Source organism: Clavelina lepadiformis, chromosome 1, assembly GCF_947623445.1.
Source record: "Clavelina lepadiformis chromosome 1, kaClaLepa1.1, whole genome shotgun sequence".
Taxonomy (NCBI): domain Eukaryota; kingdom Metazoa; phylum Chordata; class Ascidiacea; order Aplousobranchia; family Clavelinidae; genus Clavelina; species Clavelina lepadiformis.
In genome coordinates this window covers 27312401-27337823 of record NC_135240.1, presented here as the reverse complement: position 1 = coordinate 27337823, position 25423 = coordinate 27312401, and the positions used below count along the sequence as shown (strand labels likewise).

At 37.7% G+C, this 25423-nt stretch overlaps 5 protein-coding genes across 6 annotated transcripts; 4 read left to right on the top strand and 1 right to left on the bottom strand.

Moving 5' to 3' along the window:
* Positions 1 to 6254, top strand: LOC143459944 (uncharacterized). Its single transcript, XM_076957300.1, has one exon. The coding sequence runs from the start codon at positions 2509 to 2511 to the stop codon at positions 4765 to 4767; it is 2259 nt and encodes a 752-aa protein (XP_076813415.1). The 5' UTR covers positions 1 to 2508; the 3' UTR covers positions 4768 to 6254.
* Positions 6255 to 8425: 2171 nt separating this feature from the next.
* LOC143459854 (osteopetrosis-associated transmembrane protein 1-like) lies at positions 8426 to 10451 on the top strand. The gene has a single exon (XM_076957195.1). It carries the CDS (start codon positions 8557 to 8559, stop codon positions 9457 to 9459), a length of 903 nt encoding a protein of 300 aa, XP_076813310.1. The 5' UTR covers positions 8426 to 8556; the 3' UTR covers positions 9460 to 10451.
* A 54-nt stretch (positions 10452 to 10505) lies between these two features.
* On the top strand, positions 10506 to 11046 carry LOC143449784 (ragulator complex protein LAMTOR3-like). Its single transcript, XM_076950114.1, has 3 exons — positions 10506 to 10607; positions 10721 to 10872; positions 10929 to 11046. Exons 1-3 carry the CDS (start codon positions 10506 to 10508, stop codon positions 11044 to 11046), a joined length of 372 nt encoding a protein of 123 aa, XP_076806229.1.
* Positions 10731 to 12963, top strand: LOC143459714 (zinc finger C3HC-type protein 1-like). 2 transcript variants are annotated; one of them, XM_076957078.1, is made up of 8 exons: positions 10731 to 10872; positions 10929 to 11329; positions 11473 to 11620; positions 11702 to 11934; positions 12020 to 12159; positions 12230 to 12374; positions 12452 to 12544; positions 12653 to 12963. In XM_076957078.1, exons 2-8 carry the CDS (start codon positions 11051 to 11053, stop codon positions 12896 to 12898), a joined length of 1284 nt encoding a protein of 427 aa, XP_076813193.1. In that variant the 5' UTR covers positions 10731 to 10872; positions 10929 to 11050; the 3' UTR covers positions 12899 to 12963. The 2 variants fall into 2 exon arrangements, with proteins under 2 accessions (XP_076813193.1, XP_076813116.1); XM_076957001.1 differs by having other exon boundaries at positions 12227 to 12374.
* Positions 12964 to 13122: 159 nt separating this feature from the next.
* Positions 13123 to 23841, bottom strand: LOC143459628 (uncharacterized). Its single transcript, XM_076956882.1, has 17 exons — positions 23494 to 23841; positions 22779 to 23065; positions 22509 to 22625; positions 20657 to 20733; positions 20389 to 20537; positions 20255 to 20313; positions 20041 to 20130; positions 19849 to 19932; positions 19585 to 19779; positions 19245 to 19441; positions 18861 to 18999; positions 18570 to 18754; positions 17878 to 17980; positions 16732 to 17632; positions 14060 to 16585; positions 13668 to 13794; positions 13123 to 13601 (listed from the first exon to the last, which is right to left on the bottom strand). Exons 1-17 carry the CDS (start codon positions 23627 to 23629, stop codon positions 13415 to 13417), a joined length of 5559 nt encoding a protein of 1852 aa, XP_076812997.1. The 5' UTR covers positions 23630 to 23841; the 3' UTR covers positions 13123 to 13414.
* Positions 23842 to 25423: the final 1582 nt, after the last annotated feature.

The following is a 25423-nucleotide window of genomic DNA, read 5'->3' as shown; positions in this document are numbered from 1 at the left end:
ATGTCGTGCTCCCCTATAGTATACAGGTCGAATACAGTGTAGAATTCTTGTTTTCGGACGTCTGCTTTGCGAATCACGGCGTCAGTGATGCATCGCATTGCAAGCCGATCACTTCCTGTTTCCCGTTTTAAGTCGTGCCTGCCTATCTTGCGTGAGTTATGCACAGCTGTTCAATGCATTTTTCTACTAAGATTATCGCTGCAACGTGGACGTCTTTATGCTGTTGCTGTGCCAATTTTTGTCTAAATGTAATTGTTCAAGGAAACTTCAATATAATCAGGCCTATATATAGTTGTCATTCCTGTGTAACCGTTCTTGATATCAATTTGTAGACGTTCAGTTGTAAGATAGTCATCTTTATTGTAATGTTTAAAAGCCAACAAGGACTTTGGTCAAATATTATAGCACTGGAAAACAAGTCATTATAAAATTTATCACTGCTAATTGAAGTTAGTCTTCAGAAAATAAGCCGTCAAGGTAAATAATGAAATCTGTGGTTGAGAAAAGCAGACAATGACTTCATGAGACTTATATATCATAGCAATGCTTCTTTGCTTCACATCGGAATGCTAGCGCATGCTGTTTTCAATTTACTTTGAGTTTTTTTGAATTCACCGTCCTTGAATACTTGTAATATTTGCTACAGTTTTCCGATCATTTTCATTCCCAGCAAATAAGTTACAGATATAAGCAATGTCATGTATAATCATGGAGTGTTATTCATGTGGTATCCGTCAAAAACTACATTAAATATAAATTTTTGTTTTGTTTAGCTCTCACTTTCATAGTGTACTATGGAGTGTCATCCAAGTGGTAAGCTTGTCAAGATGTTTTTGAAAACCTCACTTCACCTTGACTGTCAAACTTACCTTCACCTTTACTTTACCTTATTGAGTGTCAACCAAGTTGTAGACATATTGACGTTGTATTAAGAGCAATCAGTGATCTGATTTTAAAAAATTTAGAGTAATATGGGAATTTCAGGAATGGAAAGCTTTTCTTTTTGAGGATTGAGAGATATCACAGTCTAAGAACAATGACACAATTACAAACATGTTAGAGATAATTGTCCCTCAGTCAGGGAATAAAACAAATGCCACATCCGAGGACAACTTGATTGTAAAGTTAAGTATACTGTTTCCCCATAAGGTTTCACAGGTGGTGTGCCAGTTACGAAAGAAGGAAATCACATAAAATAAAATGAATGAACTAACAGTTTCATTGGTCAACAATTTCGTGAATATAAAAGCAATTTCATTTAAACATTATCACAATGTGAGGAATATAACTTATTGGTTAAGGAATTTCCAGATAAAAACATAATAATTCGTTGTTTAAGCAATACTACCAAGAAAACTGATCATTCTCCGACAATTGTCATCTTGTGACTGTTTGTGATAGATTTTTTAGACAATAATCAAAGTCATTTAAAGACTGACACGGACATGCGGTCGTATTAACAACAGGTTTTTTTCCAAAACGTTTTGACAAAGCTGCTTTTTGTTGGATCATATAAGAGTTCTCATTATATAAAACCACGAGTTTGTTCTCATTTTGAAAAATCAGCAGTTGAAATCACAATTGTGGGGGTTTAAAAATACTGTAGCATTGAACGATCATACTTGTGCAATTCTGTGATAAAATATTTAAGGGAAGTTGTTTAGTTAAAAATTTTTTTGTCATTCAACCTAAAAAAGTATTTTTATGAGTCCTTAGTTTTTCCATTTTTTGATCTGTTGCCAAATTTTTATATTATTTTATTCATATCAGTGTAAAGTATGAAGTGTCATCCAGGTGGTATGAAATGTTTTATTGGCTGTTTTATTTAAAGCAGTTTTAATTGAATGTTTACAGTGTAGATGATACCTGTGTGTAAAAGAATTTTGGATTTGGACATGTGGCCACATCCAGTGTTTTTTTTAAGGTGTTTTGGGGGACCGAAACGGTCCCCCAAATTTATCCAGCGGTTTCCCAAAATTTGGACTTGCAAATATGGCTATTTTTTGGTATTTAAATGAAACACTTGCGGTCTCTTAAAACTACTTAGCGGTCACCCAAACCAAACCTTAAAAAAAAACCTGGCCACATCAATGTGGATTTTATTGTAAATCGCTTTTACTTAACAGAGTTTTAAAGCAACTTATGACTGTCCACACTGGAGAGCGCCCTTATCAGTGTAAAAGTTTGTTAGAAATCATTTTCACTAAGCAGGATTTTGCAATGTCATTTGACAATTGACACAAGTGGGCAACCATACCAGTGTTCTCATTGTGAGAAGTTTTTTAAGTTGAAAGCACATTTGTCAGGGAATATTTCTAAACATTCACAACAGTTACACTACATGACCTACTTTAGGAATTAGTTTTTTATCATTTTATTTTGATTATTGCCAACTGCAAATTCTTTGAAAATGTTGTTTGTATTTCTACATTTTTAAGCTTTAACATTTATATTCCCTTTCTTAGCATATAGGTCATAAGTATAAACAGCATCATATGCAACTACAGAATGTCAACCAGGTCGTATATAACTTGTCATTGTTTTAAAAACATTGAATTATCTTATTTTGCAAGAATTAAAATCAATGCGACAAGATATTATATGAAAATGGAATTTGCAAAGGTGCAAGAAAATATGGAAGATATGTATTTAAAGTTTCTTGCAGAAAAATGTAGAAGTGAAAGCAAGAACAATGCAATGCCATTTGAAGAAACATTGCAACCATCAGCTATACTGTCTGAGTCTGATACTAGCATTTGCATTCAAGAAGTTCACTCAGAGAAGGCATCAGATGTAGCTCATTTTGAAGCTTTTGAAGAAAAATCTTTGTCGTTGCAGAATATTGAGATTTTCCAGAATGAGACAGATGCCACATTTACTCACATGTCAAATAATGTTTTCCCTCAGTCAGAGAATGATGGGAATTCAACATTCATTAGTGAGGTTGATGATTCTGAAAATGTAAAAAGAAGAAACTCACATGAGGGATACAACATGTTGGCTACGAAATTTCCTGATAAAAATATAACAAAGAGTAAGAGAAAATGTAGCGAGGTTAAGTTTTCAAGAATTGTTAAAAATGACAAAATACATTTCTGTTGCACTGTTTGTGATGAATCTTTTACAGAAAAAGCAAACATGAAAAATCATTTAAAGACTCACAAGAGTATAAAGTTGTATCAATGTCGAGTTTGTTGCAAATCATTTTCACAAAACAGCACTTTAAAGCAACATATGAAAGTCCACACGGAAGAGAAACCTTATCAATGCAAGGTTTGTTGCAAATCATTTTCGCAAAACAGCAATTTGAAGCAACATATGAAAGTCCACACTGGAGAGCGTCCTTATCAATGCGATGTTTGTTTCAAATCATTTTCGCAAAACGACCATTTGAAGCAACATATGAAAGTCCACACTGGAGAGCAACCTTATCAATGCAAAATTTGTTGCAAATCTTTTTCAACAAACAGCTATTTGAAGCAACATATGAAAGTCCACACTGGAGAGCGTCCTTATCAATGTGATGTTTGTTTGAAGTCATTTTTTGTAAACAGCAATTTAAAGCAACATATGAAAGTCCACACTGGAGAGCGCCCTTATCAATGCAAAGTTTGTTGCAAATATTTTTCACAAAACAGCAATTTGCAACGTCATATGAAAGTACACACTGGAGAGCGTCCTTATCAATGCGATGTTTGTTTCAAATCATTTTCGCAAAACGACCATTTGAAGCAACATATGAAAGTCCACACTGGAGAGCGTCCTTATCAATGTAATGTTTGTTGCAAATCATTTTCAGACAACAGCAGTTTGCAGAGGCATATGAAAGTCCACACTGGAGAGCAACCTTATCAATGCAAAATTTGTTGCAAATCATTTTCACAAAACAGCAATTTAAAGCAACATATGAAAGTCCACACGGAAGAGAAACCTTATCAATGCAAGGTTTGTTGCAAATCATTTTCGCAAAACAGCAATTTGAAGCAACATATGAAAGTCCACACTGGAGAGCAACCTTATCAATGCAAAATTTGTTGCAAATCTTTTTCAACAAGCAGCTATTTGAAGCAACATATGAAAGTCCACACTGGAGAGCGTCCTTATCAATGTGATGTTTGTTTGAAGTCATTTTTTGTAAACAGCAATTTAAAGCAACATATGAAAGTCCACACTGGAGAGCAACCTTATCAATGCAAAGTTTGTTGCAAATATTTTTCACAATGCAGCACTGTGCAACGTCATATGAAAGTCCACACTGGAGAGCGTCCTTATCAATGCAAAATTTGTTGCAAATCATTTTCACAAAACAGCACTTTGCAGCGTCATATGAAAGTCCACACTGGAGAGCGCCCTTATCAATGCAAAATTTGTTGCAAATCATTTTCGAGAAACAGCAATTTGAAGCAACATATAAAAGTCCACACTGGAGAGCGTCCTTACCAATGCAAATTTTGTTGCAAATCATTTTCAGACAACAGCAGTTTGCAGAGGCATATGAAAGTCCACACTGGAGAGCAACCTTATCAATGCAATGTTTGTTGCAAATCATTTTCAGACAACAGCAGTTTGCAGAGGCATATGAAAGTCCATACTGGAGAGCGTCCTTATCAATGCAAAATTTGTTGCAAATCATTTTCACAAAACAGCACTTTGAAGCAACATATGAAAGTCCACACTGGAGAGCAGCCTTATCAATGTAAAGTTTGCTGCAAATCTTTTTCACACTGCAGCAGTTTGCAAAGTCATATGAAAGTCCACACTGGATAGCGCCTTTATCAATGCAAAGTTTGTTTCAAATCATTTTCGCGAAATGGCTAATTGAAGCAACATATGACTGTCCACACTGGAGAGCGCCCTTATCATCGTGATGTTTGCTTTAAATCGCTTTCAGAAAACGGCAATTTACAGCAACATATGAAAGTCCACAGTGGAGAAAGCCTTTAATGACATTTTTGGTTTAGGTGTTAATCAGATCAATGTGATATTTGCTTCAGGAAATTTTTGAGAAACAGTACTTTAAAGCAACATTCGAAAATCCATATTTAAAGTCGCCCTTATCGAGGCAATGTTTGCTGTAAATCATTTTCACAAAACATCCTTTTGGAAGTCCAAACTGGGGAAAGACTTTATTAACGCAAGGATTGTTGTAAATCATTTTCACAAAATAGCAATTTGCTATGTTTGGAGAATGCTCTTGTTAATGCAATGTTTATTTCAAGTCATTTTCGTGAAACAGTACTTTGAAGCAACATGTAAAAATCCACACTGGTGAGTGAAATAATGAAATGTTTGGTTTAAGTTTTAATAAGATCTATTGTAAATATTGATGTGGCAATGTTTTAATATTTGTTTATATTCAGAGGTACAGTCATGTTAGTATTACTATTTCTACCACATAAAGCTAGTTTGGTGATTTGTTATTTTTGCCCATGAATATTATGTTTTGCACTATAAAAATCTTGTTTAATTTTTAAACATTTGCAAAAGTCATATTGCAAAATATGAACCAATTTAATATGTCTGTCTCATTTTTTTGATTTTCGCTGATTGCAATGTCTTTGGATTGATAAATTAATTTTTCCATTTTCTTTATATTTCTCTATTCACATCATATGTAGTTTTTTGCTACTCATATTCGCTTGTTTAGAAAATAGGTGTCAACCGGAGCAATGAGTGATCTGATATTACAAGAAATTTGCTTTGCACCAAAGAAAAATAAGAATTAAATATTTTCAATGTTGATAAAAGCAACTACAATATTTTATGAATTATATAAATTCTTCTTCAAAGGGAGCAAAGTTATCGGTATATAGTTGCAGTCAATTGAACAAGATGCAAAAATAATTCGCACCCATCCCAAAGCTCTTGCAACTACTTCTAAAACTGATTGACTGTCAAACTTTACCCAGGAATTTATTTGATGTTTTCAGTTTTACGGCTTAATTCTCTTTTAAATGTAAATGATACGATCATAAAGCCTTAATTGGTTTAGTGAACCTTTTAAAAGATATTTTTGATGTTTGTTTACAAACAGAGTTATTGTAATGTTAGTATTGAAACTGCTTTCACATTAGCACGCCTGCTTTGCTGCACATAGCAATGCTAGCACATGTTGTTCTCATTTTGTTGAATGCATCATTTCTAAATACAGTACTTGTATTTTTTTGCAATTTCTTTGTGTCCTCTTCATTTTACAGTTTTGCGCATTCAGTTTCTTTCCCCAGGAAATAGGTTACAAATATAAACAATGTCATTCGTGTGGTATTAGTCCAACTTTACATTAAATATCCTTTTTTGTTTTGTTTAGCTAGCAACTTCATAGATCACTATGGAATGTCATCCAAGCAGTATTTTGAGATTGATTTTAAAACAATGACCAGTGGTGGTTAAATTAATCACATAAGTTACTTAAGTAAAGTCACTAAAGTACAAGTATTGTGGTTTGAAAGCTGCACTTAAATTTGAAGTAGAACCTTTTGAACTACTGAAATAAGAAGTAGTTTGAGAAGTATTTATTGATATGAAATTAGTTATGGAAGTACAAATTACCAAGTACTTTCTGAAACCAATACAGCTGCAGGCAAATACATTAATGTATAAAGCTAATTAGTTGCAGATAAATATTTGTCAGAGTATTTTCATGAAAATAAAGTCGCAGACACCTCGTAAATATTTGAATGCTTACGAAAATTATTTTCGAAATGCAACACTGACAATTTTCTACTTATAAAACATAAGCCAAATTTCTCACTATTTTTTCGTTAACGATTTATTGGCAAAACCATTTACAAAAAGCTACACTGGGGGGTGATAATGTGACGTCACTTAGTTGGATTGTCTTCAAACATGGTTCAAGCACATATCGCATCAATGAAGAGTTGGTGTCGGAAAACTCATTTCGATGAATGTAGTGTTGGTTGGTCAGACTTTTTTAATATTTCTGCAGTAAAAAGATGATTGACTAATTAAGTAATTATTATAAATGGGTTTTTAATTAAATAGGAGTTATCTGTATGTGCACTGTGTTACCCTGCTACCTACAAGAGCACTTTCATGCTCAACTATTTGGTATAATCAGGGTTGCCATCATTCCCAACTCAAAAATAAGGACGACTAGAACATGAAAGACGAATACCACCTTAAACAGTGTACAACAAGAGAAAGCAACCAGTGTTCCTAAAAAAAAAAAAAAAAATGTTCATAATTTTGGTATCTCTTTGGTACAAAATGGTATCGTAAAGGTGACAAAATGCCCAAAATACGAACCTCTGCCCTAAAAATAATACGAAAATAAGGACATTTCTTAGAAAAAAGGACAAACATATTTTCTAAGACACGGACCTTTAAAATAAGGACAAATCTTAGAAATAAGGACGGTATGGCAACCCTGGGTATAATAGTACTGGTACAGTAGTGCAAAGAAAAGATGTCGTAAATTGACTAGAAGAAGATATTGGTAAACAGTCTTTCTATTAACAAACACATAATTTATTTTGGAATGATTTTAGGATAGGAATTTGTTACCACAGACAACCGAACTATTATAAGTGCGTGACCAAAACCAACAAGCTTTTAACTAAACTCTTAAATAAATTTGTGTTGAAAAAGAATATCAATACTTTCAATGTATCACGTTATGCGTCCTATGGCTTCGTGCAACTGGGAAATTATGGATGATACATTACATTTCTGGAAGCACGCTTGGCTGTTGTTGATGTCACTATTCAAGCGTTACAAATTCCATTGTTTGTGTGTGCGGCGCATAAATAAACCAGTTAATAAAATATATTCCGTCGTCTGTGTTGACGTAACAAATGCGATACGCATGCGTGTTTGTTCCGGTATCGGTGTTTGCAAACTGCAACGCACGCCGCAAATCCTAAATGTTGCGTTTTAACCCATTTTGCTATGTCAGTGTTCCCGTTCATTAACAAATGTCAGCAGCAACTGGCATTGTTTTCCATTCACACAGAGTTAATAATGAAAGAAATGATTAGGGATATATGGTGATTAACGCCTCAGCAAACAATGATCTGATTACTGCTACAAAACGATAAGACTGCATGTGATTGAATGAAATCATCTGCGGCAGACTATGTATAATAATTGATTTTCCATATTGGATACCATATTCGTGCCTATTCGGTGGAATCCCATAAAAACATTGACTAATAAGTTAAAAACATAGTAAACGTTTTGTGCTTTATGAAAGCAATTTTATCGGTTTGATTAAACTGCTGTGCGATTAATCGTGGCCAAGTTTATCGTCCTTTAAGCCAAAATTGAAAAAAAATTTCCAGGTAAGAAAATTTTACAAACTGCAAAGAAATCTTAATCTTGACAGGATTTTTGAGTCACTGTGCGTGATCCGTTTATCCGACTCAACCGTTTCCTCAACTTTTTCCGCAAATCCTTTGTTTTGGTTAAGCCTATGAAGTCATGAGATGAGCTTTTTATTTGGCACTATAAGCTGCGGCATTGAGCTGTTTTGAAGCTATACGAAGGAGAACTTTAGTAAAAAGTTTGTGTGGGTGGAGTGCAATATACAAGCACTTTATGATTGAAATGATTTTTTACGGATATTTTTGTTTTGTCTTCATGCAATGTCTCTCTGGTATTATAATTATTCCTGGAACAGTTTCTGGAACGAAATACGTGAAGTATAAAACTTCCGCATTTAACTCCTCGTTTAATGAGTTCTGGGTTGAAGTCGTTCCTGAAACGGTGAACGTTGCAGAAGGCAGGGTACCAAAGGAGTGTATGAAATTTTTGTTCGCTTTCAGCAATGCAACATCGGATTTTATTGATTGTGCTGTAACAAACGCACGCCCTTTGCATTATTGTCAGAAGTGTGCGGAGAAATACGTAAAAGTTCAAGAGATTTACAAACTGATATTCAAGGATGTCAGCGAAGGAGGGATGAAAGGGTGTAAGGAGCTAATTTTGAGGGCTGACAACATCCAGGTTGTGCTGATGACTTACGACTTTGTCACTAGCATCTGGAGTAAGTCGACGTGTGATAACTGCTTCAATGTTTCTTATAAGAATCACACTAAGGTCTACAACGTTACCAAAGAAGCAAAGTTGTTGTTGAAGAAAATAAATAACACTATGGACTGTTTTCGGGACTTTGCCAGCGGAATTTTTCCAAGTAATCAAACAAGTGATTCAAACAGCACTGTCTGTACCATGTGCATAAATTTATACTGTGATGCCAATGACCTGTATGATCAGATTGAACGTGATAAATTGCTTTGTAGTGACTTGATCGACTCCATGAACTACACAAGGCTTGACTGGGGTAAGAAATATAACTGCACAATTGCTGTAATAGATAAAGGCGAAGTATGGATCATAACGGCCATAGTTTGTTTTCTTCCGATTATGTTTTACGTTGGAGCTTGGTTGTGTAAGACCAAATGCTTATGTCATAGTCAGGTGGTTGAAACTGAGAGTTGATACAAACTTTAACTGTTTGTCATTGTCACTGTGCTCTTTTATTTTCTTTTAAAAGTGTAATGCTGCAGCATGGTGCATTTCTTAAGGATTACGTTTTGTATGACCTATACCGGGGGCGTTCAAATTGTAGATTTCGATCTCGATCCGATTCTTTTCATCTTGCAATGTAATCTTGAAATAAAAAACTTTTTACAGTATTTTCATGTAGCTATTGTGAGATCTAAAACAACTCATCATTTATCTCACTGAAACAATCTTGCAGCTGTAGCACATTTCACTTTTGACTTTTATGTCCAATATGTTTACTATTCGTATTTAGTGGATCATCATGTTGTCAGGTTTGGCTGCGGTTGATCATGGCAGAAATCATTTGAACACCCCTAACCTATACCACATACCTTGCCTGCCGTTATTCTTATTCCTCACATACCTTGTGCAGCCATGTGTCTGTTATGGATTAAAATCGTTAGTTTTTTCGAATCTGCATTCAATTAATCAGTTTGATTGTCAATGTGTCATATACATCAGGGCTGGCCAACCCGCGGCTTGCGAGCCGCATGCGGCTTTTTTGTTCATATTGAACCTCCAAAATAGAGCACACTTTACATATTTTAGGCAGATAAATAATACAGAAAAGTAATCTATACTGGCTAATGTTCGATTGATATTTGCGAAATAATTACTGATTACATCAGAAACCGACCCAGGTTAAAGATAATGAAACTGAAACAATATCTGATGCAGTATTATGACGTAATAAGAAACAGCGTCATAAATCATAATGTTTATGTTGTGGCTCTTTGCGGTTAACACAGTAAGAAGTGAGGCTCTTAGTCTCTGACTGGTTGGCCACCCCTGATATATGTCATAATTTAACTGATTTTCTTACGACGTCTGTCATCAAAGAAGCTTTGTATAATCAAGGCATTTTCAATCATTTGTTTTTCAATTTTGGAATTTTTTGATTATTGGATGTTTCTGTTTGACTTTAGCAGAAAGATTTTAAAGAAATAAAAAGGTAAAATTACAAATGAAATTTTCGGAAAATGTCTGAAGATCTGAAGAAATATTTATATCGCCAGTTGAGTAGCATCAAGGGATTAGTTGCCATTGTCGTTTCTGACAGAGACGGAGTTCCGGTCCTGAAGGTAACAATGACGTGAACACAGTGTCATAGATTCTCCTGGTATAGCATCAATATTTTGAATGTTCATTTTCCAGTGAGAAGTATTAGTTAAAATGTCTTGCCTTTATGTTTTAGGTTACTAACGATAAAGCTCCAGAATTTGCATTGAGGTCTGGGTTTTTGAGCACGTTTCCACTCGCGTCAGATTTATCGGGAAAACTTGGTCTTGGGAAGAACGACTACTTTATCTGCTGTTACAACAATTACACCGTCGTCCACTTTAACAAGTAGGTTCTTTCATTAAGTGCCCAATCGTGGTTATGTCTATGTTAAATGTTATCAGGCAACCGCTGACCATCAGCTTCATCGCAAGCAGTTCCGCTAACACCGGCCTCATTCTTAACCTTGGTGCTGAGCTGAAGCCATCTCTTGAAGTTTTGAAGCAAATTGTCAAAGACTGAAGCTATGGCATCAACCATGTCTCCTGTGAACATTCCCACTGCCATGAGGCCATCCAAATCTGTTGTTGATTTGGTTAAGAACGTAATGTCTGATTTAATCTCTTCACTTGAGAATGAGGGATCCACTGATGAATCGGAAAATGTTAATAACTCGACGGTTGACTGCAGAGACAAATCTGTTGATTTAGATAAATCTCAAGTTCAAAATGAAACATCAGAAATAAAACCTACTCCAAGCCCAAGGTCAAAGGAAGCATTTCAGAAGAGAGTCAAAACCTTTACGGTATCCTTTGTTGTTCAGTTATAAAGTCTCAACATGGCAGTTTAAATTGTTATTGATATATATAAAATATTGCTTCAGTTGCTAAATTGTAAAAACCTAATTTTCTTACGTCCTTTAAATTTACCTTAACGTCATATCCTCAGTCATCTCTGTGGTGTGGGAAGCCTCTTTCTCTCAGTCCCCCCTTGCTTGCCCAGTATGGTTGGGAATGCATTGGGGAGGATATTGCAAAATGCTGCACCTGCTCGGTTGTTATCGCCGTTAGACTACCTTGGCCTAACAAGGACAACTGTAATCAGTTTGTACTATTTGTGTAAAGTGTGTCATATGCGATGTAAGAATGGCGATTGGCTGCAAGCACTGCTTTTCTAGATCGGTCCGAATGTGAGAAAGCTCAAGAGAATGTGATCCGCGGGCATTTAAGGATCTGTTCATGGCCGAGCAATTATTGCAGCGATGTCCTTTTGCACCCGTTTGATGATGTGCAATATCTGTCGATACAAGACAAGCTTGATTTGAAGAAGAAGTTCTTCAAACGTTTTGAAAACTTGATGAGCTTGCGAGAGAAGCTGCCTGTGATGACAGCAGAAGTGCACAAAGACATGGTTGAAACTATCTTGCATTGATTGAGGCTTATTATAAATATGTGTACAGTGTGGTATGGTGTGATATTAATGCTTCTCTTCTCAGAACTTGAACGAAGATGTGATTTGTCAGTTTTTGGATGAATCTTCCTCAGAGGACGAAGAATTGTTGAAGTGTATCTCGTCAGTTCACGATAAAGTTAAAATCTCTGCGGCATTGTTAGCATTATGCGGGTGGGATGCAAGGTACACTTGCGTGCATGATAGGATGCTCATGTTGTTGTTTGTGCACATTTTAAACATTCTTCTTTAGCAGCTTTAACCTGGTGTCGGGCAATCCGGGTGTTGAGTGTGAGGAAACTGGAAGGACGATTGGTTTGTGGAATTTTCATTCCATTAGTGACGAAGACAATGATTTCCAACCTACCCCTGCAAAGAAACAACGACATGAATCACTCCTGGTGAATACCTACACTTGTAGAATTTCATCATGCTGATACCCTAGCAGGCACCGAATTGAATTTGTTGATTCTGGCAGGTTATTAAAAAACAATTCTTCCATCCTGTCAATCAGCACCATGTTTGGTCGCCCTGGGTTACTACTCTAAGCTCACTTTCTGCTGCAAATCTGGTTGGTTCAAATCTTTCCAATCTATCTAATTGAGATCAATTAAATGATTTGATGCTGACTGTAGTGATTGTAGCAATTAGTAAATATTTAACATCCCTATGCTCATAGATTGGTTTGTCGTCATCAGTGGTGAACGAAGATAAACCAGCTGGATGGAAAATAGTTCGTGATTTTCTTCTGCCTGTCGCTGATCTTTCTGGAGCAAATACAACTCCGCTGAAGTCAGGTGAACGTTGTTCGATGAAAAACACTCCTTACAAGACTCCTCCTGCGGCGGCTGTGCAGCGGGCGATGAAGATGTTGGATGAGTGGTCGTCTCCTCATCACGAAGCTCAGAATGTTGCTCTCATTTGACCTTTGTATGGCGTCTGTGCAAACTTTCATTTAGCGCAAATATATTGACGCCCATTTGATTGAAATGGAGTAGAATAGAATGGTAAAGCATTTACTGGGCAAATTACAGGTAAAATTTTTTACTCATCACACCCAGGTCATAGTATAATACAATAATGTTCAAATTTATCCTGAATTTAACCAACCTGCAACTGAAGGTTTTAGCAGAAGCACTGTACAACATATTTTTAACGTTTTTTATTAATAGAAGAAGCATCTCAGTTGCGAAAATAGATTGAAAATAAAATAAAATGAATTCAGTAGAATGGAGCGATAAAACTCGGCGACCTCGGCACAACGATCACCACATACAAGACACAAAATGTAAAATACGTTTCAAGTCAAAAAGTTTAAATTAGATTAAAATTGTTTTCAACAAACGAACTTTACATGTTCAGTCAAGACAGTTACACACAATACATTTACAGCAGGCAGTTTTCATAACAATATTGCTACATCCATGCTGGTGGGAATATGTTAACTTCCGAAATCTGCAAATTCATAAGGATCGTTGACAGACTGCCCGGGTTTCTTTGACTCTGCCGTTGTACGCTTTGGTTGGTTTTTGTTAGTGATTAATCTGTTCAAAGCTGACAACTTCTCTGAACTTTCTGACCCTGAGGGAACCGACGTCTTCTTCTGAAACTTGCTGGATACCGTGAACCTTGAAAATAATTCAGTTGAATTCGATCGAGTATTGTAAGGTGACAAAGATAAAATGACAACATACTTGTAAGGTGACACAGGAGGCAGACCGTCTGCTGCTTCACTTCTCGAAACTTTTCCTGAGTTAAATTTTTCTGCTGCAAGTGAAGGCTCATGTCTCTTTGGTGAAGATTTTGAATACTTTGGTTTTTCTGTGGAATAAAAATTAACAGAGCCATCAGTTATCGGAAAACCAAAAGCAGACAGCATGACAAAAGACGAAATCTTAACGCAGAGGATTCCCAACCGGGGATGCGGAACCTTGGGAAAGAAAACTATTTGGTTCCCAAAGTACTTAATTTTTGTTGGTCAAAGATGTATTTCACAGAAGTGACGCGACAAAATACGAAAAGTTTCATAGGGGCATGTGGAATAAAAAAGGTTGGGGACCCCCTGTTTAAATACAATAATATTCACCATTTGAAACTTGATTTTCCACAGTATGCAGTGTTTTGTCAGGAGATGAACTTTTGGCAGTACTCGGGGTAGGTTCTTGAGGTTTTTGAAGTGCACTAGATGAAGAATTTATGCCAGATGTTTCACCAGGAGGAGAGCTTATCCTACGGAGAATTTCTGGAAACAGATTCGATGCCATCCCCACGTCATCGGGAGTTGTTTCCGTGGTAACAGAGGTCTCGTGCTCTCGGACTTTTCTCTTCTTCCAGTGACGCTCTGGCTGCAGCGATGATGGTGAGAAGGGAGGAGCAGGACGGATTTTATCCTGAGATGCGTCCACGCTCAAGTTTCCCACAGCAGAGGATGTGGGAAGACTTACGGAGGTGGAGGTATTGGAACTTGTATTGCTCTTCGAAGCAGACCTAGGCACTTTCCTAGGACGACCCCTTTTCCTTGGCTCCGATGGAACTTTTTTGGAACAACATGATTCATCCACTGGAGGTAGTTGTGGCTGACTTCCACTTTCTCCCATAGAAATGTTTGAGGAGTTTTGCCCGGTTTCCAAAGTCTCTAAGTGGCGAGTTCTTCCAGATTTCACAGTTGCCGGTGCAGTTGTACGACCAAGACGACAAAGAGCAGCTTGGCCACGAATACAAACTTTATTATCTACGTCCTCTTCGGTCTTATTCCCATCCTCCATGTCGTTAGACACTGAACTGGCATTTGGTTCTAAGATCTGGTACTCACGGGCAACAAGACCACCGCGTAAAGTCCTATCGCTTTTCTGACCGCACAGTTTGAGTTTAAGAGGCATTATAATGCCTTTCTCATCCTCATTTGGATCTGTATCTCTTTGGTTTTCCTCAGAACTTCTGTCTGAAGATTCCTTCACTTCACTCAAAGTCAACATTTTTTTATCGATTTTGAGCAAAAGTTTGTTGTGTGGCTCCGCTGGAGTAACTTCCTCGAAGGATGAATTGGTCGGATGCTCAGATGAATTATTCCGAGATTCATCAACACTCAGATTTTCTTCGTCTTCAGGAGGGTTGGTAGGAAGCGTGGAACAATATTCGACACAATATTCGTCATAACCACTTCCACTGCTCAATCTATCAACTTCCGAATACGAATCCTGCCTCGATTCAATGGAACTCTGCCGTTTTCTTTTCTTTTTCTTCTTCTTTTTAGATTTTTTATGTTTCTTCTTTTTGTTGGAGTCTGAGTGATTCACTTCACTCTTGATGGGGAGTTTGGTCTCTGGTTCGATGCAGGATGAAGCAGGAGCATCCACTTTACACAGCACTGACGACGAGCCATCCTGTGGCTGGAGTCCGGATGCGAGGGAAACGACAGTAGAATCATCCGCCAGTTGCTCCGATGTTTGATTCACAATCGCAGGTTTCTGCTGACTTTCTGGAGAAAGAGTGGAATCCGGAAGCACAAGGGTCGGAGAATTATTATCCTGGCTTCCAGAAGGAATATTCTGATGCATCATTAAAGGGTAGGGAGCCTGACCTGCTCCTGCATGAGGGGGCCACATTGCATATGGTGGAACAGGATAATACACATTTGGAGGCAAACACGGCATTCCAGTCATGTGAGCTTGTGGGCACAATCCAGTGGTTTGCAGGAGGGCAGCCTGGTAATGCATTGCATTCATGTAAGGAGGCTTGTATGGTAGATGGTAGGGAGGGATGAGGGAAGGGTCGGATACTTTTAAATCGAGGCCGCCGACGACAGAGGATGCTGGGTTATGTTCTGTATTTACCTCGGGAAGATCGCCGGCGGCATGCTCGTTTTTTGGCTCCTTGGGAGAGGGAAGATTTGTGGAACTTGGTGGAGCACTAGGAGATTTTTTCATGTCATTGCTTTCCACATCCATAAATCCTTTAAATAAAACATTCGTCGACTCTCGAGGCCGATTATAACGTGTCCGTGAACGTTTGCGCTTCAAAGGACTAATCTTTTGTTGTCGTCTCCCAACCGGAGCAGAATCCTCGCTCCCAGAGACTCGCTTCAGGAGGCGACCATCTCCTGATGATGCGGGGTGCTTAATCTTGTGTCGAGAAGGACATGATGTGTCCGAGTCTGATTCATCCATGTCACCACGGTAACCACCATCATCTTCGTCTTTCTGGATGTTTGAGATGCTCAACATCACCCCGGAGTCTGGATCTGGAGAGGTGACTGCCTTTGATCTCTTATTTCTCTTCAGATTTTCTTTTTTACTCGAGGATTCCTCTTGTCGAGGAAAAGTTCGTTTTCTCCGGAGCCCTTGCCCATGTGACATCCCCTTCTCGCCTGATTCGCCACTGCTGTCACATGATCGAGCAAGAGCTCCTGACTCGTTTTTTGCATTGCTTGCCGCGAGTCTCTTCGGAGGCCTGGTCGAGGTCTCGTTTGATCCCGTTGAGGTGGAGCTACAATGAGACCTCGTAGCCGGTCCCGTCGTCATGCTCGGAGTTCGAGTTGAATCCTCATTTCGAGATTTCAACGACGACAATTTCACTTCTTTGTCACTCAACTTTTCATCATTTTGAGAGTTGCCTGCAACACAAAACATAGAAATCATACAAAATGTCTTCTCTTCGTTCTTCTTAAATTTAAAAATGCATAAAAGAAAAATAAGATAAACTAAAATTGATAACAACTGAATCTCAAATCTGATCTGCAAGAGAAGGTCATCAACTTACTCGATTTACTTCTGCTGGATCGGAGCCTTCTCTCTGGCAATGCAGTTCTCTCAAGTGAGACTTTTGGTGACCTTTGCATAATATCAGGGTTATCATTCTTATCGGAGTCCCATTTGACAATCAGATGTCCATTGTTGCTCTGGATGGATTCGTTGTTCACTGAACTCCTCCTCTTCTCAGCATCTTTCACTTCACTTTTGTTCCTTTCAGAACGAGTTAAAACTTGAGTGGAACGAGTCCTTGAGCTCTCTGACGAGTCAGACTTTTTCACTCTCGCCGGAGGTTCATTGAATCCAGCATCTACAGTTTTATCAGTTTTCACTGTAAATGCTGACGGAGATGCAGATGCTCCCTGACTCCTCCAAGCAGTCCAGGCTTGCGCTTTTGCCCGCCTCATCTTCCGCGTCGTGCCTGCAGTCGACTCCGGTTCACGATTTTCGCTCTCTGCATCGGATTCAGAGTTTGTTTGAAGACTCCGTTTTCTTTGAGATCGCAATGGAGTTCGGGAAGACACATCTTTAGACACTTCCGTGGGTTTCAGAGTGCATTTTTTCTGCAGGAGAGCTTCGCGTTTCCTTGTGGCAGATAAGAACGCTTTTCGATGTAACCCGTTCTTTGATGGCACGACAGGAACTTTCTCAGGCTCATCATTCTCAATGTTTCCAGCGTCCTTATCTTCAGCTTCATCCTTCACCTGCTCAACCGCTTCCACTTCCCGTTCATTCGTCTCCATGTTGCTGCGTTCAGACGACTGGGTCCACTCCGGGGTCTTAGCCAGCAGAAGCGATTCCTTCCTGGCCAGTTCGCACACCTGAGGTTTACTGCTCTTCTGCAGAGTCACCACCATCCTGCGAGTGTCGTAATGCTCGTCGTGACACATCCTCCGCTCCAAAAGCTTCATCTGGAGGGAGATTAGAAGAATAAATGAAAACATTTGCCAGTAGCATACTAGGTTAAAGCAACATCATAAAAAAACTTCAGCAACATACAGGATAAGAAAACTCAAAATAAAGAAAGGAATAAAGAAGGAAGTTTACATGCCAGGAATTTTGAAGGTGGTTAACCACTCAGCTATTTGTGAAAAAATCAACTAAAAAGTTTTACACAATTTATGATTATTTTGTTGCAAACATCGAAATATTATACCTGGGTTAGAAAAACACTTTCCATGTTCTTTACAGTGGCACGCTTTGTTTTTTCACGCCGGCCAATCATGTAACAAAGATTTCGAACTCTTTCCAAATCTTGCCTGGCAGGAGTTGACGCAAAATCAGCAACAATCATTAAATACACAAATCCTAACCGCGCACCACTTATTGTGATAACGCTATGATTAACCAATGCATGACTATCAATATCCACACAACTTTTGTTAACGACCACATTTTTAGTCAATATGAGATGTTACCTTATAACAGTGCTTCCTAAATTGTCTGGTCTAGCTGGACAATGTTTTTAGAAATTTGAAGCGGATTAGCAAAAAAATGGATAATTGAATTTTCATATTCAAGAGATAAAACAATCCTTTTACACTTAACGTTGCCTTTGAAATTTGAAGCCATCGCAAAGTTTTGAGATACAGTATGGGATTTAGTTTTTAAAGATAAACTACAAATGCAGCAAGATTTATGAGCATACGCTATATCAGATACACAGTATAGTTGCAGGAAACTTTACAGTTTGTTTGTTTTACTGTATTGCTACCTCAAAAAGACACTTAATCAGGCAACGGCCGACCGGACAATCGATTGCCAGTTAAACAAGGTCAGGATGACCAAGGAAGCACTGCACCAGATATATGAGACATTACCTGAGACACCAGATATATGAGACATTACCTAAGATGAGTGAACATGCGAAGTCTCCTTTGCAGGTTTGTCTCTGCAGCTTCAGCAAGAGCGGTGTCCTCTTCATGCTTGGGAGTGATAAGTGGTCGATTGAAGTTGCTCTTCCTCTTCAACTTCCAGTAATCCATCACCTGCTGCGCGGTCTCAATCGGGACGCTAAGAGTGTCTTCCACAGCCTACAACATCAACCAGATTAACTCCAAGATCAACAAAAGATGTTTTCTTCCATCAGCCACTTCGTCCTTTTTCGGAGTTTCGAAGAAAGAGGTTGTGGAGACTCACCGATGCTTTCACCAAAGTATAAAACTCTTCCTCCAGCTCCATGATCCGATGATGCCTCTGGCTCCTCCGTTCCTCGTCACTCCTCTCTTCCTCATCATCACTGTCCTTCCGATTCTTGCTGTGCTTTTTGCAGTACGACCTGGGCAGAGAGATCAAGTCAAGTTGATCACTTTGTTTGCAACAACTCTGACTCAACTCACACATGAGCATATGAGTATAGTAACTGGAAATATTCTTACTCAATGCATTGACTGTGTTAACGATACACACCAATGCGTGTAAAGCTTGGAGCATTATGTTAACATGTTTCTTGAAGCAATTGGCATTTCAAGCGAAAAGTTATAAGAAAGCGTTGTACCTACCACAAACAGGATTGTAAGTTACCTGAATATAACGGCATCGTCTGCAAAGTCACTCTCTTTGTCTGGGCAGTCAGCAATCATGTCTAGTTTCGCTTCAATCGCACATGTTACATGGTAAGCAGTGACACAGTGTTTAACACTGCACTGGATGCAGGCGCCCACACGTTCCTTGCACAAGTTACAGAGAAGAGACCAGCGTGACGCAGGCACGTGGGATACCTGCGGAGAATTTAAACTATGGCTTGAAAATACAAGTAGAATAACTTGTAGCAAATAGCTCTATTTAATAACCTGCTAACTTGTGTCGTGTCGCTTTTGAACATGATTTCTTTGAACATCCTAAAATATTTACGGAACCTGACCTTGGTAATTGGCTCCATTCGTTCGGGATCAGCGATGGATATCTCGGGGATCCACAGAGCGCAACTGACGTGAGCCCATTTGTTCCCGGATCGTGTGCTCTTCATCGCTCCACCCTTCCTGTCGCAGAGGATGCACACGGCTGATCCTCGGATCCCCAAAGAGCAAGGACGACACAACCAACTTCCTTCCGGCACCTTTAGAAATTGTCGGATCAAAGTGGTTTGATGTGGGAGAGCATAAAGTAGTTTTTCCTTGATAGATACCTTTAAGATACCGTAGCATGCTTGGTGGACGCAGAGGTTGCAGCCGTCGCAGAAGACCATTTCGTTGCCTTCCTCGCAGTCAGGCTGTCAAACATGTCACGCGACAAATGAAGTGAAAATACTTTTACAGGCAACAGAAATGTAAGTCCGGTGCATATTGAAAATTACTTTGAGATTATTCTACACACTTACCAATCTACAGACATCACATACGACGTCTTCATCATATTCAATGCCGAGTCCTTCTTTTGTTTGGATAGCAATTTGCATATTCTCATGACACTGTATAAATCACAGGTACTTAGTCAGCACATAATACTTATCAAGCTTTGCTGGCTGTTATGGCATACGAGCTAAGATTTTTCAACATAAATCTGAAATCAGTTTTACAGCTGCAACTCCTAACCTGCGTCTCTAACTCTTCCATGATTTGTTCCATAGAAAATTCATCTAAAGGTTGCATGCCTGTGTCAAAAACATGGTCAGTGGATGGAGTAAGAGAGCACAACAGGGCATGGTTAACGCAGTACAAAAACAAACCCATAAATTTTCTTTCTTTATTTATCTCTTTCAACCAGCAAACGTCCATCTCATCGAGATCATATCGGCAAGTCGTGTCAGCGAGAATATTTAGATTGATCATGTCCTTATCAGAAGGGTCTGGACTCGACTTGACCATTTTCCGAGGCCTGCAGTTTAACGCACTTTTATGGTTGTCCATGTTACATGACACATTCGCTATACGTGACACTTGCACATATTAACCACGCCATCACTTTCATAGAATTCATAGTAATATTAGACTTACAATCTAAAGTCTCCGTGAGTTTCTTTTGGAACCAAACGAACATTTTTGGAAGGAATCGACTTTGGATTAACAGGCACCTACAAAACAATGCAAATTCTTTCCACATTGCTTTATCTTAAACAGTGCCTTTCACTTTATATTATAGATCATAAAGGTGCATATACACCGATATTTATATACCGGTATGAATTAAGATGTTAAATTTTTTCACCAATTTTGAAATGAAAAAAGCTCAGTCTCTCTAGGTCAGGGGTTTGTGGAAAGATTTTGGTAGAGTCTTTTACTCACTATTCAAATTCTGAAACAGTGTCTCTTATTTCACACTCTGAAAAAAGGCTCCATCAAACTTGCCAGTCTATAGGTTCAAAATCATTCAAAACAACAGCACAACCATTTTCTCTTTCTCATTCTGAATGGTGAGTAAAAGGCTCTATCAAAGACTTAACGGAGTCTGTGAATGTTGTTATAAATTTAAGATAGTTAACTAATAGACTTCATTATTTATTTCATTTATTTTTTGAACTGATGTTTTGTTCAGAGCTATAGTGACCAGTATCAAGCTGGACAAGGTCTTAAATTGATTACTAATGTAATTATTGAATAATTTGAACAGTCATTATGACATCACAGCATGGATCAACAATATGTATTATTACATGATCATATATATATATAAGATGCAGAAAAGGTTTTGTACGATAGAATGGCGCATGGCAGTAAAATGTTGAAAAAGAGTAAGACGATTTTGCAGAAGGCTCACTGTAGTAGCCTCAAGGGCCCGAAATAATGTTTGGGGCAACCCATAAAAATAGTTCCAAGTCTTTTTTCAATTCCAGTTCAATTAAGTGCCATTTACCAAACCTGTATATCCAGTAAGTACGCACGCAAATGCATGTTAATGCGCTTGGGGTGGATATTTTTGTCATAACTTTTTTTTGGAAATTTAATTTTCAGCTTTTTAGTTTTCCTTTCATTGCATTTGCTTCTGTTAGTTACAAGCTGTCAAATATGTTGGACAAACATTTTCCCAAACAACTTTTTCAACTGTACATATTGTTAACTTCTAAAGCACACCTTGCTAATCTGCAACGATGCTCACAATTAAGTTATGACTTTGTTTCATGAAAGAATCAAAACCAACATTTGATACATCAATATGTTTCTGATTTCTCCATAAACTCTCCCTGACTTTTGCGTGAAATGACTCACGAACCCTCCACTGTGTATGAACAGCCAACAGCTACTAAGTTCCTTCATCAGCCACTATTCAATTGTTCAGTATTAAGAGGACCTTGGAAATATGACTAACTGCCCATGGAACCCATGCTTATGTACCTACATTTCCAAACAAACCAGTTAAGGCGTAACGATTTATCATTAGCATGGCATGGTAAATGGTGCTCTAAACTCTGCTTGGGAGTAGGAGTTAAACAATTTAGCAATGTGCAGCTTAAAGCCTTGTGATATTTTTTTATCTAGATGGAAGATATCCTGTGAGAAATAAACTGCTGCAAAGCTGCAAGCTTAAAACAACGTCACAATTCAAAAGATGTCTAAAACACAGCCTAGCAAGAACCCAAAATTATGTCAGTTCAAAAATAATGAAAAAATAAAAAACCGTATGTACACAATAAACAAATACAAACTACATAAGTTGACACCACAGGCTAAAATCTACAAAACATTGTATACTTAATCAACCACTTGTAAGTAATCTAATAAACATTGTCCACTCCACAAGGTAGTGACACGAATTTTGATGTTTCATTCCAACCAAAAACAAGTAAACATAATGCTAACATGATACTGGCAACAGTGATGCGGTATGTTCAGTGCAAATAAACTTTCGAACCTGCACTCCTTTCTCCCATTCAATCCTCCAAGGATCTTGCATTAACCAATATTCCTCTTGCAAGAGCTGAGATGTGTCTGGTATCTTCATTGCACTGATCAAATCTTTGCGAAAAACCTATTTAAATATGAATTGATATTTTTGATGTACAAGCTTCTGTGTGCGCCGTACCAACTGTTTAACATTCATAACATACATTCAAAACACACTGCACAAAGTGTTTATTATGCATTTGACTTTCTATATAAATATATAGTTTGTTTCCTCTACCTCTGCTGGCTTGTGTCTATGAGACTGACGGCTATTTTTCTTCGATGCAGACTTCGATGGCAGTAGTGTCCTTCCGTTGACGGGCGTCATAGATTTCATGGAAACGTACGAAAAGTTATTCGGGTCCGAATCATTAAACACAGACGGAGACACGTCGAGATCGTTTGAGAAATCCTTTGAGTCGAGTAACTTAGAGAGATAAGCAGACGCACTCCTGTTGTTGTTGTTGTTGTCGTCACCATCACTTCTTCTCTCATCTTCTTTGCTTCGAGTTCGGGAAAGGAAATCTAGAAAAGCAAGCGATAATTGTCTGATGTAACCAGTCCAGTAAAAATTAATAACAAATTTCTGTTACACTAATCTGCAGTTGAAATGAGTGGTTATGTCAAGCCAGACATGAAAAAGAATTCTTATAAAAAACAAAACTATCAAACATTTGTTAAGATAACTATACTCATGTTCATGACGGACGAATATATACAAGTGCACAACCAGATGAAATCACAATTTCAGTAGCTGGGTCTAGTACGCAAAAGCATCCCGTGATTGCGCACTTGTATACTAGACCCCAAAAATTAACAGTTGCTTGGTGTGATTTAAATTTAAGACATAAAACAACCAAGTCCTTAAGTCTGGGCCAAGCTTATGTCAAGCAAAAACATTTCTCAGTGCGAGTACAAAAGCTGGTGCAAATTGATAAATGAAATTTGCAAACCTGTTTCTGGCGATTCCATCAACAGCGAACCGGAGCAACCAACAGCTATTGTGACATCATCACACGAAGGGACACTGGGGAGACGAAGACGAGAACATTTTCTCTCTGATGATGTCATCGCCAAAGCACTAGACATTTTCCATCAGACTGACAAACTCCGTAGAATGTCTTGGAATTATTCGATAGCGGTGATATACTACGCCAAAAGCTTCACCATGCAGCCGAGTTTAACAAAAATTTTTCCACATAATAGCTCCTCAATTTGTTCACATTATTACGTTTAACAAAATACAAAGCCAAACTATGGTTGCTTTACATTATTTTTATACCTAAAACAGAACAAAAATAACATAAAAAAGTTAACAACGGATAAAGGCAAATTTCCTACACGAAAAGTGTTAAGCTGATTGACGATTTGGACATGGTGCCTGCTACTGGTAGTTAATTGAAGTACCTTGCTGTAATAGACATATATTACCAGACAGTAGGTTATTGCCACCAGTTTGCAAGATATCTATAATCGCAAGGCTAGCGTTGTACACCTGTGTAAATGAACAGTACGATGTCACAGCACTTGCACTACACGGTTCAGTACCGGAATTGTTCAAATTGTTATGAATGTAGCCTAATACTATAGTACCGGTAGGCCCAACAACTGCGATGGTTGTGCAATGCGAGTCTAAACAAATAATATATAAATGTGAAATGGCGTTCTCCTTGTTAGATCATCCTGTTTTTGAAGGAATAGATTTAATAATCACATCAATGATAGTAAGAAATCGTCAGATCGCTTGGTCAACTTTTAGTAGAGCGCCCACAATTTTAGTCTCGAAGCAAACAAGCAGAAGACTTTTCCGCTTGACCGATTACACAACACTAAACTACTACATTTATGGTGGTGAGAAATTCTCGAGCGATATTCCTCTCAGTTTATCGCAAATATTTCTAACACAAATTCTGTGAATAAATATTATGATATTAATTGACGTTTGAAGTTTTTCATTTGTTTTAGACTGACTTATCGAGTCAAGGTCAGTCAGTCATTTATTCATTTTACTTTTTGCTATTATGGTGCCTGCGGTACGGTAGTCTATGGTTATTACTCAATTATTTATTTGTAACATTTTCTTCAATTTTTATTTTTATTACAGTTTTTATTTTCATTTTATTTGTATGGTTTTGTTTTTATTTCCTTTACGATTTCATTTTTATTTCAATTTTCATTTTGACTTTAATTTTGATTTTGATTTCTATCCTCATTTCAATTTTAATTTCTATTAGCGTTTTTATTATGATTTCGATTTTTGTTTGAAAAAATAATTACTTTGCTAAGTAGCCTATTGCTATCAAGCGAAGGAAAAAAGTTATTGTGCGGCACAAATACTTAAACAAAAACAAAATTTTGATGAAGTTTATTATTAGTTCAATGAACTTTAATTATCAAAAAAACAATTTTTTCATTTGCAAAACAACCCGAGCAATTGCAAATACAATGCATTTTTCTTGGTTATGGCCGTTCACTGGGCAAAGAAATCGCTCGTTATCGCAGCGCAAGTCAACGAAAATGACGCTTTTCGTGCTAATCGTATCCAGTGTCAGTGTGCTAGCACTTTTATTGTGGGAATAAACATTGTATTGATGCACATTGTTGCGAATGTATTGACAACAACGATAGTGCACCGCAATTTAAGCAAGAGATAATGGTAAGGTCTACATTACGGTAATATTAATCTGAGAAATATGAAATCATAAAACCTAACACACGGGCACCAAATACAAATATAGATCCAAAAACACGGTATATTGATTCAATATTTGCATTTTACTTTCCCATTTTTCCGGTTTCGAAATTTGCCTCAAAACTTTAGCAAATCAGTTACACAAAAATATGGCAATAACAAACGATAACGTAATAATAACGTAATAATAA

Excerpts from the sequence above, each read along its gene's own strand:
- LOC143459944 (XM_076957300.1), top strand. The coding sequence starts at position 2,509 with ATGTCAACCAGGTCGTATATAACTTGTCATTGTTTTAAAAACATTGAA.
- LOC143459628 (XM_076956882.1), bottom strand. The coding sequence starts at position 23,629 with ATGTCTAGTGCTTTGGCGATGACATCATCAGAGAGAAAATGTTCTCGT. Across the intron at positions 20,131-20,254 it reads TGGAAGAGTTAGAGACGCAG|TGTCATGAGAATATGCAAAT; the intron begins GTTAGGAGTTGC and ends TGATTTATACAG. Across the intron at positions 13,795-14,059 it reads GGAAAATCAAGTTTCAAATG|AAAAACCAAAGTATTCAAAA; the intron begins GTGAATATTATT and ends TTTATTCCACAG.
- LOC143459714 (XM_076957001.1), top strand. The coding sequence starts at position 11,051 with ATGGCATCAACCATGTCTCCTGTGAACATTCCCACTGCCATGAGGCCA. Across the intron at positions 11,330-11,472 it reads AGAGAGTCAAAACCTTTACG|TCATCTCTGTGGTGTGGGAA; the intron begins GTATCCTTTGTT and ends TCATATCCTCAG. Across the intron at positions 12,545-12,652 it reads CACTTTCTGCTGCAAATCTG|ATTGGTTTGTCGTCATCAGT; the intron begins GTTGGTTCAAAT and ends CTATGCTCATAG.
- LOC143459854 (XM_076957195.1), top strand. The coding sequence starts at position 8,557 with ATGATTGAAATGATTTTTTACGGATATTTTTGTTTTGTCTTCATGCAA.
- LOC143449784 (XM_076950114.1), top strand. The coding sequence starts at position 10,506 with ATGTCTGAAGATCTGAAGAAATATTTATATCGCCAGTTGAGTAGCATC. Across the intron at positions 10,608-10,720 it reads ACGGAGTTCCGGTCCTGAAG|GTTACTAACGATAAAGCTCC; the intron begins GTAACAATGACG and ends TTTATGTTTTAG. Across the intron at positions 10,873-10,928 it reads ACCGTCGTCCACTTTAACAA|GCAACCGCTGACCATCAGCT; the intron begins GTAGGTTCTTTC and ends AAATGTTATCAG.